This window comes from Lutjanus erythropterus, chromosome 2, assembly GCF_056507025.1.
Source record: "Lutjanus erythropterus isolate fLutEry1 chromosome 2, fLutEry1.hap2, whole genome shotgun sequence".
Lineage (NCBI taxonomy): Eukaryota > Metazoa > Chordata > Actinopteri > Lutjaniformes > Lutjanidae > Lutjanus > Lutjanus erythropterus.
In genome coordinates this window covers 25,143,313-25,154,589 of record NC_139318.1, presented here as the reverse complement: position 1 = coordinate 25,154,589, position 11,277 = coordinate 25,143,313, and the positions used below count along the sequence as shown (strand labels likewise).

Sequence of the window (11,277 nt, the reverse complement as noted above, 5' to 3'; positions counted from 1 at the left end):
AGTGGTTATTTGATTTTTGTTTTAAAATACAAAAAATTAAATTGAAATACAAGGTGTTTTTCTTTGTCATGGTCAAAAGGGAATAAGCAAGATTTTAAAAATGCTTTGATTTTCATTTTCTATTTCGAATAACAAAAAAAAACAAAAAAAAAAACTCCCATTTTTTCTTTTCCTGAGACTGGATGTGGTCATCATGTCATGTCAGTGTTGTATCCCTTCTAGTTTTCTGGTTTTTAACTGGCTACCATCGGGGTGTGGGCGTGTGGCCCAAGCACACATTTATGTTCAATCTTTTCCCCAGTTTTCATGGTGTTTCAGTGTAAGACATAACCAGTTACATATCTGCATTTGTGGTTCATGTATTGTGTTACTTTCATGTAAAATAAATTTCCACATGAAGCTGCTTTGGAGACGTCCTGCCATCTCCATATATCCAATTCAGTGTCACTTATGTTCAGTCAAACGGTGAGAGATCACACGCTGAACTGGTAATTTCTGCTCGCATGCAGCCTCAGCGAAGGTCAAGCTGCACTCAACTCATGTGAAGTTTTGAAATGAAACTCCATCACTGCAAAGTAGTATTTAAATTGTTAAGTGAGCTTAAAACGGCATCAGTTAACATGTTATTTTGTAAGATAAATCATGCGGAACCAGTTGTTTTAGATGAGCTAAAACAAAATGTTACCTGGATGCTGACGTCGTTAATCAATACAGGTTTACCACTAAATAATGTCGAGCTCGAGTGGCTCTTGATGCAGAGAGCTGCATCTGCATCCACAGAGGGCACAGGTCCTTTTCCGTGGGGTCCACACATGATAGTGTGATAGTGAACTAGACAGCCTACCCGATGCACAGATGGTACCCGTTTAGTCCCATGAGAATTGCTTGCCTGGTGCAAAGTCCAAAATCTTCTGGGTTTACTTCTGCAGTATGCAGGTCAATGAAGATGTGCTGTTTCTCCTGCTGGCCCTGCTCATGAGTTGCTCCTAGGCCCATAGACTTCACAATGTGATGACATCGCAGATAAATTGCCTTTCTTGGCTGTGGGAAAATTTTATGGAGGGCTTATGGGAAATTTGTTTCTGGACTAAAAGGGAATTTTTCGCTGTAATACAGCAGATGGCCACTGGGAAAAATTGTGAGCAAAGCTGAGCAGCAAGCCCTGTATAGGTTCATACTGTATATTACATCAGCGAGGCTCTAGTTTTTCTCAAGTTGTAGTTACCATATGTTCTCCTACAAAGGGGAGAGTGAGACAAGGCATTTGCAATCTGCAAGCTCACCAGTAGTTGCCAATGAATCCTACACTCTGGTCCTTTAATGTGTCAGTGTTGGACAAATGCTGATCAACCTTGGAATCAGACTGACCACTAAAAAAAAATATTGCCTTATTATTCTTATTACTGTGAAATGTCAGTTACCAGAATAATCTGCCTAAACTTTGATAACATTCACTCATAGTCTAGACCAAGTAAGACTGTGTCTTAAATGAGCAAGGGTCCGTGATTTATTTTATGACTTCAACTTATCATTTCTCTCAAAAGTCTTGCCAGACAGAACAGATAACAGCAAACTACCACTGTAATATTTACCTAGTAAAATAAAAGAAATAGTGTGGTGAATAACAGCATAAATGACAAAATTACTTTTTACAGAAAATGTTTTAATAAATGTTTTTGATACAAAGAAATATAATTCCACAAACACTGAAATACAGAACATAAATAACAAAATAATTCAGCTGGGATCTAAATTATGTAACGTCAAATCAACATGAATATTTCTATTGTAAAGGCAAAAGACAAGATGGGCCCTGCAGTCCAGTGAAGATCTTATGGATGTAATCACATTCACGTCAAAAGCACCTTCAAGTTTTGGTCCATAATACGTGCTTTAGGATGTGTTATTGTGCTCCGTTACACACTATTTTATAAAAGTTCTAATGTCTGTAATCGTTATTAATGTTTATGTATTTTGCTAAAAATGCACTTTTACACTAGCTGTGGGGGTTTACTGACAGAGCAGAGCAAGTTTGGTTGCTGAGCTGAATCGTTTGGCTGAAGGTTGTTACCTGTATGCAAGATTTAACAAATGTTATGTATGTTGGAGATAAAATATATTAGTTTACTTTTATATAAACTTTTTTTTTTACATAGAGTTTTTTTTTTTTATATAAAAGGTTAATGTGATTGAGAAACAGTATACTGATTAAGATTTACAAATATTCAAATAATGTTTGGCGTACACATTTGCAAAGTCTTGCATAAATATATTTGGTGCATTTTTTAGAGTTTATGAGTGCAAAATTATCAAGTATAAAAGAAGAATAGAAGGATCTTCAGAAAGCATGATATATTGTAAAAAAAAAAAAAAAAAAAAAAAAAGCCATATTTCATTATTGTTCTATTGGAAAAAGATGTGTAATCCAGAGTCTTAAATGCACATGCAAAGTCCCCCACGTGTTTGAAGCTGGACTCGTGGCACCTTTCCCTCAGCTGCAGTTTATCCTGGGCTGTAAGTCCAGTGCTAGAGCTGGCCAGACACCAGGCTCAGATGGCAAGATTTGCAAAGCATCTTCCCGTCCAAAGGATAGCAGCCGTGCTCATTTGGTTCAGGAGAGAGCTGGATGGCACAGACCTGCAGATGGTATGAAAGACTTATTGACTGGTGGTGATTAACACGTGTCTGTGTGTTTGCATATGTGTCAGTGTGTCTGTACAGTTCACTGTTTGCTCACAGAACACCCACCTCACATCTGTAGCAGTTCTCATGAAAGGAGCGTCCCAGGCATTCAACGTTATAGCTATCAGTACCGTCTTCTTTTGGAATGATTAGCTGGTGGCAGGCATTACACTTTGGAGCATACTTCCTTTATGGACAACATTTTAGAGAAAAGAAAATAATAGACAAGGCATGATAACTTCATTTCTTTAGTACCTTTCAAACAGACAGTCAAAGCCACACACATAAGGTGAAGACATACATTAAAATGACATTTAAAGGTCCAGTGTGTAAGATCTATGGGAATCTATGGCAGAATATAGCAGAAAGGGAATATAATATTCAAATGTATGTTTTCATTGGTGTAAAAAATTAGAGTCATTGTATTTTATTTACCTTAGAATGAGTTGTTTATATATACAGAGGGTGCAGGTCCTTTTCCATGGAGGCCGCCATGTTAAACCTCCATGTTTATACAGAAGCCCAGAATGGACAAACCAAACACTCACTCTAAAAAGAGGCCTTGCACATTTTTCGCAGCCACCTTAGTTTCTTCTTCAGGCTTGGAACTAGGGATTAATCCCAGGAAATGGGATTCCTGGGAATGCATCCTAATCATTTCCTATTCCCCAGTAAAAGACCAAAGCATCCAAGAACACTGGATTTATATTTTATCCAAAACACTTTGGTGTGCAGAAACTGGCAGAGATGGCAGCATTTGATGGATTTTCCCTCAACAGTTGGCTGTGGTGAAACACACCTCTCACTGAAGAAAGATGGTTAAAATCTCCTGAAGAATGTGTCTGAAATCTCACACCAAGTGAGTGAGAGCATTTTTAGAGCGCTGCTTTCTAACTTTGATTGATCACTGACTTTATGAGGCCAAGTATAACTGAACTGCGTCACACACCCTGCCAGCCTTCTGCTGGAGATATACCAGTAGCATCTGAACACAAACAGAATATAGAATCTGTCTCAGCTAAATAGAATGACTTGGAAAACACCAAACTACTTGTTTTAACAAATTATGTTAGCTATAATATGAAGAACTGTAAATTATCACTTCCCTGAGGCTGTTCAGTGAGTGACAGATCACAGGTAATAAATGTGGCATTTTATCCACAAAGCTGTAGTGAAGATCAAGCTGCATGCAGAAAGCTCAGTTTATATTATGTTCATTACAATGATGATTCATGTTGTGTTGTGTTCTTCTGCCTCAGTAATTATTATTGACACCAGATAATACATCAGAACAGTCAGGTTTGAAACCCACATCTCTCCTTGTTATCGTGTTGCCTGAAATATGGCAACACACTAGCCAAAATTATACCCTAAAAATTTGTGTTTTTCCTGTGATAGAAAATGTCTTATTTTCAGGAAAAATATGAATCCTTACTTGGAAGGGGAGAGTGAGGTGAGGGATTTGCAATCTGCAAGCTCACTGCTCGATGCCACTGAATTCTACACACTGGTCTTTTAAATGTACTATAAAAAAGAAAACCTCTTTGGTGGATTGTGTAATAGCTGTTTTTCTTGCAGTGTCCACCATCATTTTTAACTCTCATACCTGTAATAATCCTGGAGGCAATAAACTTCACCAACTTCTCCCTGAGCAAAAGCTTGCTCTCCGATTTGCTGTTTACATGTTGTACACGTGAAACAGGAAGGATGGTACGCTCGCTCCAGTGCACGGATCACGTGATCTGTGATAGCCTCCCCACATGCCCAGCAAAGTTCCAGACTGGCCTGAGAGACAGAAATACACAGGAAAATATGCTGTATTAAAAGACAGTACCAACATTATACCACAGTTACACCTCAGCAGGCTATTTTCCAGAACATAGCATAGTAGTTTCAGTTTGATGGTGTTTTTCCCTCTTTCCAAGCAGCCATTAGTCAGGTCTACTTTACTGTCACATATACAATTATAGAGAGTACAACATGCAGTGAGATTTAGTGACTGCATACATCTTTTTGATGGTGGGGGAAACCAAAGTGCTAACCACTTAGCCACTGTACCGCCCATGTCATTGTTTGTGTCAGACATAATTGGCTTCCATTCATTTTTCCGAAGAATAAAAATCAATCAATCAGTTTTATTTAAAGTGTAGAATCACCATGTGGCATGGTCCCAATACACTTTACAACTAAAGCCAATACATAGGACAAGGCATACAGCAGGCAATTAAAATAAAAAAGAAACATTAAAAACATCAGTGTCAACTCACAGAACCCTGAAACGTGGCTGATATACAGTAGGTAATCCACTGCAATGGACATTACTTCCTTTATTTTTACTTTGCAGTCAGAGTGGAATTTGATCTCTAGTTGCGAGCACACCATGAAACTAAAACATAACATTGACAGTAAAAACAGCTGACTCAGTGTTAACTGTGATGGATGAATTTCAATCAAGTTTTAAGGTCTGTGCAAGTTGATATCCATGCTGGAGTAAAAGTAAGGCGAACTGCCAATATAAAACGTTACAGTAGTCTTTGGAAGAAATAGTTAGCTTTAATGTAAGGCATATACTGTGTGATTTCACAAGAGCATGCAAAAACATTTTATGGCCCTTTACAAAGATTTCCATTTGTATTTGCAGCTTTGATAACACCCTGTAGTGGAGTTACCTGGTAGCAGTCTTCACAGAGCGGGATCCCTGCCTTGTTGTAGTAATGTTTCCCAGCCAGGGGAACATGACAAGATCTACACTGGAAGCAGCCGTCATGGTACGTCCTGTTTAAGGCCTCTATTGCAGGTTCAGAAAGAGCCACAGGTTTCCGACAGAAGCCACACACCTCTGCATTGTACACAAACATCAAAGCAGGGTTATAATAATATGTGTGTTGTCAAGGTGGAGCTGTTTAAAGCCTGAGGGGTGCACGTGTAAACAGAGATCATGTTACCTTTACTCTCCATGCTCGCGTCTTGGCCATTTTTATGGATCCCGTGGGATTGTTCATCTTGTTTTAACCCACTAGATGGTGTGCTTGTTTCCACCTTAAATGTAAAGCACAGTGTTAATGTAAAACTAAACTTTAAACTGACATGTTAGAGACTAGAAGGAGAAAGAGAGAAGAATAGCTGTAAAAGGTTACAGACTTTGAAAGGTAATGCTGATGTTTTTCCCCAGTTGTCAGAATCACGGTAAGTGTTTGACGTTGAGTAATACAAGTTTGAACACACTGAAGCAGGAGGTTTTTATTTCAGCATATTTTCATCTTTATATATTTTTTTGCACAAAAATATGCCTGGGGATAAACTCTAACTGTGCACAGTGGGAATACAGCATATAGCCTTACTCATCCCAAGTTAATATGTGATAGCAAAACCACAGAAAATGAACATTTACACATTTCTATAATGGTATATCTAGGTGTTTTCTTAAAAAAGGCCATTTGGAGGCTCAAAAAACCCTGCTTCAGAGAAACTGAGGCATGAATATATTAAAGTGCTTTTTGCCTTTGATTAAATTATACTTTGTGCATATAAAAGCATCAAAACAAGTGCAATAGTGGAAACACAGTTCATATAAAAGTAAATCGCAGTGTCCAGGGGGTTGAAATGTTGTTAAATGAAAATTCTGCTTTTGTTGTCTTTTTACATCTCATTATACTTTTCAACATCCTTCTATTAATTTTAATTAAAGGTAGGGTCAGTAGAATTTGTCCAAGCTTTGGCGTCAAATACCAACGTTTTGGGTTGGTGAAACATCCCGAGCGCAGCAAAACAATGAGAAAAAATAAGGAAATACAAGCAGAGAGCTTGGTCTCACTTGGTCATAAGTGATAACTCAAAGGAATTATGTAACGTGAGTCTATATTTTGTTTTTTTAGAAAAATGTTGCAGACGATACCTTTAAGAGAACCTTAAAGCAGGTTCTTGAATTTCTGTCACAGGTTAAAAAAAATGGAATCAGAGGCATTATTTCCTCTAAAACATTTGTTAAAGTCACATCAAAAGCATTTCAAGCTTTTCTAACTCTTAAGGCATTTCCACGGCTGAAGCAGTGTCATGTCAATCTTTACATTCTCTGTATTCAAGGTCAGAATTAAAACCAGAGCAAGACTTGAACCCTTGAGGCTCAAAATATGTGACATTTTCCTAAAATGGAAAGGAAGTGGAAAACAATGTTGAGCCTAAAATAAACTTTAAAAAAATATATAGGGAATTACGTAACTAAGAGATAATGGGTACAAAAGTAATTTTCATTAAAACTCTTATGTTATTATAATAACAATGTAATAGGTATATAACATATATATGGGTTCATACTGTAATAAAAAAAATATGAATGAGAAAGGGAACGTCTGTTTATTATCAGAGACTCTCCTGATTTGCACTTTCATCATTTCTGCAAAGAGATGGGTAATGATGATGGGAACTAAAAGTTTCTTACATGGAATTAACAGTTTGGGAAAATAATCTTTTTTTTGTTCTTTTTTTTTTTTAAGGAAAAATATACAGTTCATAAAGTGTGTTTGATCATTTAGGCATATTTAAGAGACAGCTGTTTTTCCTTCATAATGCATTTTGCAGATGATTCTTTACAACCACTGCACAACATAATACCCTATCTGTTAAAGTTGTGGAAAGTTGTAATCCTTCACTGTGGGAAAAAATGACTTGTCTGCTTCATAACAAATTTACTGAGGAAAATTGTGATCAAGTGTTTAAAATGGTAAATGACACATGAAGATTTGAGTGGTGCAAATGTGACTTTGAGCAACACAAGTCTGCATACCTCTCTATTGTAAACTGGCTGCTGGCCTGGGGTCAGAGGGTGGGAGAGAGGCGTCTGTGCAGGAGGAGGTGGTGGAAGTGCTGGTTCTTCAGAGAGCGATGTTCCCAGAGATGAAGGCTCTGCAGCAGCAGCAAGAGGAGGAGGAGGAGGAGGAGGAGGGAAGAGCTCTGTTTGGCAAGAAAAAGACTTATGTCAAGTCACTTTGTAGTAACTCACACAGAATGTTTCCAGTAAGTACTGAATTTTCCTGAAATTCAGGGTAAGATTAATATGAAATCAAACAAAATACATTCCACAAGACTTCTTCGATGCTCACAATAGCTGTATTTCTCTCAAATTTTATTCACAAATTTGTAAAAATCCATGTTGATGAGCATTCCTCCTTTGCAGTCCACCTGGCTGCTGCTGATTAAACAGCATGATTATTGCACAGGTGTGCCTCGGTCTGCTCACCTTTTAATGAGTGCCCTTTTATTGTGACCAGTCTGAGGCACACCTGAGCAATAATCATGCTGTTTAATCAGCTGCTCCGTATCCCACACCTCTCAGGTGAAAGGATTATCTTGCCAGTGCGCTCACTAACCTGGATTTTAACAAAGCTGTGAAAAAGATTTGATCGAAAACCTTTGTGTACAAGAAGTATTAGAGTTTTTTGTATCAACTGAAAAATGGGAGCAGAAATGTTGTATTTATATTTTAGTTCAGTGTAAATACATATGCATACAAACTGATACATACACATACCGATACTGTGACTCCAAAAAATCAAAAATAAAATAAGGGAAGAAATTATGCAGTCATGTCCTGTAAGCACAAATTTTGCTCCTCATGTTGTCAAACTTAAGTGACAACTTTTCTGCATGTTCCTAAAAAAGGAAGCCAAATGTGATCAAATGTAGCAGCTGCTCCTCGCAGATAATACTTTATCGCTCCCAACCTGATACATCCAGAATCCAGAAAGTCTTAACTCCGTCACTGTCATAATGAACAGTTTAAAAATATATTAATGCTGATGCAGCAGAACCAGAGATACTGGATGCATTCCAATAGCCCTTCTACCACACTATTCAGAAAAAGTTTTAGTATGTCGAATGCAGTTATAGAAGGACGTGTCCAAAACACATCACAAATGTCAACCAGCTCTGATGGCATCAGTTACATGTAAGATCAGTTTCTGAATATATTTTGTCACAAGTACCTGCAGCACCTCTGTTGTCTTCTTGAAGTTTTCCTCTGTTGGGTCCAGGCTGAGCAGGTTTCGGGCTTTGAGGGTCTGAGGCGCCGGCCAAGGCCCCTGTGTGAGTCCTTCCTTTGCTGTCTGCACCACCATAAGACTCAGGCTGTGAGTGGTGGTCATCTTTCTTCTGTCTGAGGGAGGGGATGTTGTCACTCGGGCTGACTCGTACAGCAGTGTGCTGCTTGTCTCGAGCTGGGGTACTGTGGGCCTGGAGGGCGGGCTGCTGCTGTGTCAGAGTGGCTCGATGAGGAGATGCCAGAGTGATGAAGAAGGAAGACACCATCCTTTTTGGTGGAGCTGCTGATGCCATGACTGTAGAAGACCCACATGTACAACGTGATACAGCCTAACAGGAAAACAGAAGAGTCATTACACAGACTCAAGACTGCATTTAATGGTTTATAGCTGAAAGACAAGGGACCAACTCACTGTTTTACAAGTTTCACATCTTTGCACTCAAGTCCTAGATCAAGACTGACATGTCCCAAGTCAAGTCCCAAGCCTAGACTGAAAAGTCCTTAGTCAAAAGGCAGGCAAGTCCTAAGTAAGGACTGCCAAGTCCCAAGTCAAATCCCAAGTCTCAGACTTTGAGTTTCAAGCCCTTAACAGGTCATAATCTGCTTTTCACCAAATGTAACACCATTTCAACAACAGAGACTCGACTTTCTGTTCTTTGTGCAACTTCAAATGCAGAAAGAAGTTGGAATTTTCCATTTCCCATTTCATATGTAATTTCCATCCACACGTTCTGCGTACTGTAATTCCTTTTTTGTTGACCACCATGTAGTTTTTATATGTAAATTAAATTATCTTTGGTATCATTTTTCCAGCTGTAGTTTAGTAAGGTAACTTAAGTCTTCATGGTTCTCTCCTGCGACATGGTTAGATGCTGATTGGTTCAAACAAAGTTGATTTAAGAGTAAACTTGCTGGGAATGAAGAGCAGTAACATTAGTTGATTCAGGAAATGAACTGATCGATGTTACTCTTTTTAAATGACTAACTAATAAAAATACTTTTAAATCTTTAGCCCTTGAGAGTGTACCAAGCATTTTCAAGTCAAGAGGCAAGTCCAAGTGAAGTCATGAGTCATTGGTGTTGGTCTAAGTCAAGTCAAGTCTTAAGTCATCAAATTTGTGTTGCAAGTCTGACTAGAGTCTGACTCAAGTCCAAGTCATTTTACTCAAGTCTACACCTTTACTGCGTAATCATAGAAAAGAAACATAAAAACATGTCATAGGCTCAACATACTTTATCTTTTTAAGCAACACTGGAATATAAGAATAAAACACACTGCCAGTGAACATTTCATCCCTATCATCTCAATCACATTTAATCTAAGTGTCTACGCCCTCTCAGTCAACTCCGTGGGAGCGCTCACTCTCACTTCAGAGAGGTAAATTCACACACTCACAGCTCTCATTACCCATAATGAATGGTTTTAGAGGCAGAAAGCCCAAATCTGAATCATCTGTTTTCCTTTAAAACCTACTCACTGTGGCTGTGAGCTGCCATTACATACCTGAGAGAAACTCTGTCTTTTCTTCTTTCTCCTTCCCTGTTCTGTCTCTCAAAACTTCTGGTTTGTTTTCCCTCCTGTAAGCTGCCACTGAGAGAAGACTTTACTCCGGTGGAGAGGGCGACTATCAGCAGAAGGCCACTCCTTTTCCTTCTGTACCTCCCTCCCCAAAACTCTCTTGTCCGTCGACCCCTCCTCCTCCTTCTCTGGCTGAATGACAATACCACCTCCCTCCCAAACCGTAAAAGGTGAACAGTTAATCTCGGGCAAAGTGCAGTAAAAAACATGACACATTCATCCACTATGAAAACTTGGCAGGGGGATGCATGCACGTAGACGCGCACACACACACACACACACACACACACACACACACAAAGAAAGGCATGCAACATGTTGTGCAATCTAACCAAAAAGCACAGAGGCAGATTTTTTGCAGCAATATACAGTATCATAAAGTATTTCACAAGGGTTTTCGCCCTTAAATAGACAAGCAGAGACACTCAGCCACCTCCCACTTCTTTATCTTTTTTGCATGCCAGCAGGATGTGACTGTACCTGCCTTTTCCAACAAACTCTTCATCTCAAACTGTCCTGTTTCTCTCTCCTGTGCAGCTCTGCCTCATTGTTCTGTCAGCTTTATTTTCCCTACCTCCCTCATTGAGTCTGCCTCCTTTTTTCTTCTCCCTCTTTCCTTCTTCCCTTCCCCCCACTACATTATATCACTTTTAGCCTTGACTCACTATCAGTGTCCCAAGGCTTCCATTTGTGCCTCACCAACATCTGATGATATGTCATCGTCAGACTCTCCTGATGGGGCTTTTTTTTTTTTTTTTTTGCGTTGAGAGCGGCTGCAAAGGAGCATTACAGTGCAATGAATCAGGGCATTGTGCAAGAGGAGATATTGGTGTTTTAGGAGAAAGAGGGGGAGAGGAGGAGGGGGCAACAGTGACTGATGTCTGAGAGAGAGCCATGAACAAGCTGCTTTGTTGTGTTTGCTCCACCAGAGTGAGTCTAAGCAATATCAGGGCTGCCGATCAGCAAAAATATTGTGGTT

The 11,277-nt window shown here is 39.1% G+C and overlaps 1 protein-coding gene across 3 annotated transcripts; it reads right to left on the bottom strand.

Moving 5' to 3' along the window:
* Positions 1 to 1,642: 1,642 nt before the first annotated feature.
* Positions 1,643 to 10,390, bottom strand: fblim1 (filamin binding LIM protein 1). Of its 3 annotated transcripts, none has more exons than XM_084734396.1 (8): positions 10,224 to 10,390; positions 8,664 to 9,014; positions 7,466 to 7,632; positions 5,628 to 5,721; positions 5,352 to 5,521; positions 4,289 to 4,467; positions 2,749 to 2,869; positions 1,643 to 2,637 (listed from the first exon to the last, which is right to left on the bottom strand). In XM_084734396.1, the coding sequence occupies exons 2-8, from the start codon at positions 9,010 to 9,012 to the stop codon at positions 2,527 to 2,529; spliced, it is 1,191 nt and encodes a 396-aa protein (XP_084590522.1). In that variant the 5' UTR covers positions 9,013 to 9,014; positions 10,224 to 10,390; the 3' UTR covers positions 1,643 to 2,526. The 3 variants fall into 3 exon arrangements, with proteins under 3 accessions (XP_084590522.1, XP_084590531.1, XP_084590515.1); XM_084734405.1 differs by having other exon boundaries at positions 8,673 to 9,048; positions 10,224 to 10,389; XM_084734389.1 differs by having other exon boundaries at positions 8,664 to 9,048; positions 10,224 to 10,384.
* Between the last annotated feature and the right edge of the window lie 887 nt (positions 10,391 to 11,277).

Coding starts and splice junctions, on each gene's coding strand:
- fblim1 (XM_084734396.1), bottom strand. CDS start 9,012: ATGGCATCAGCAGCTCCACCAAAAAGGATGGTGTCTTCCTTCTTCATC. Junction 4,468..5,351: donor TCTGTGAAGACTGCTACCAG/GTAACTCCACTA, acceptor TCTGTCTCTCAG/GCCAGTCTGGAACTTTGCTG. Junction 2,638..2,748: donor AGAACTGCTACAGATGTGAG/GTGGGTGTTCTG, acceptor TACCATCTGCAG/GTCTGTGCCATCCAGCTCTC.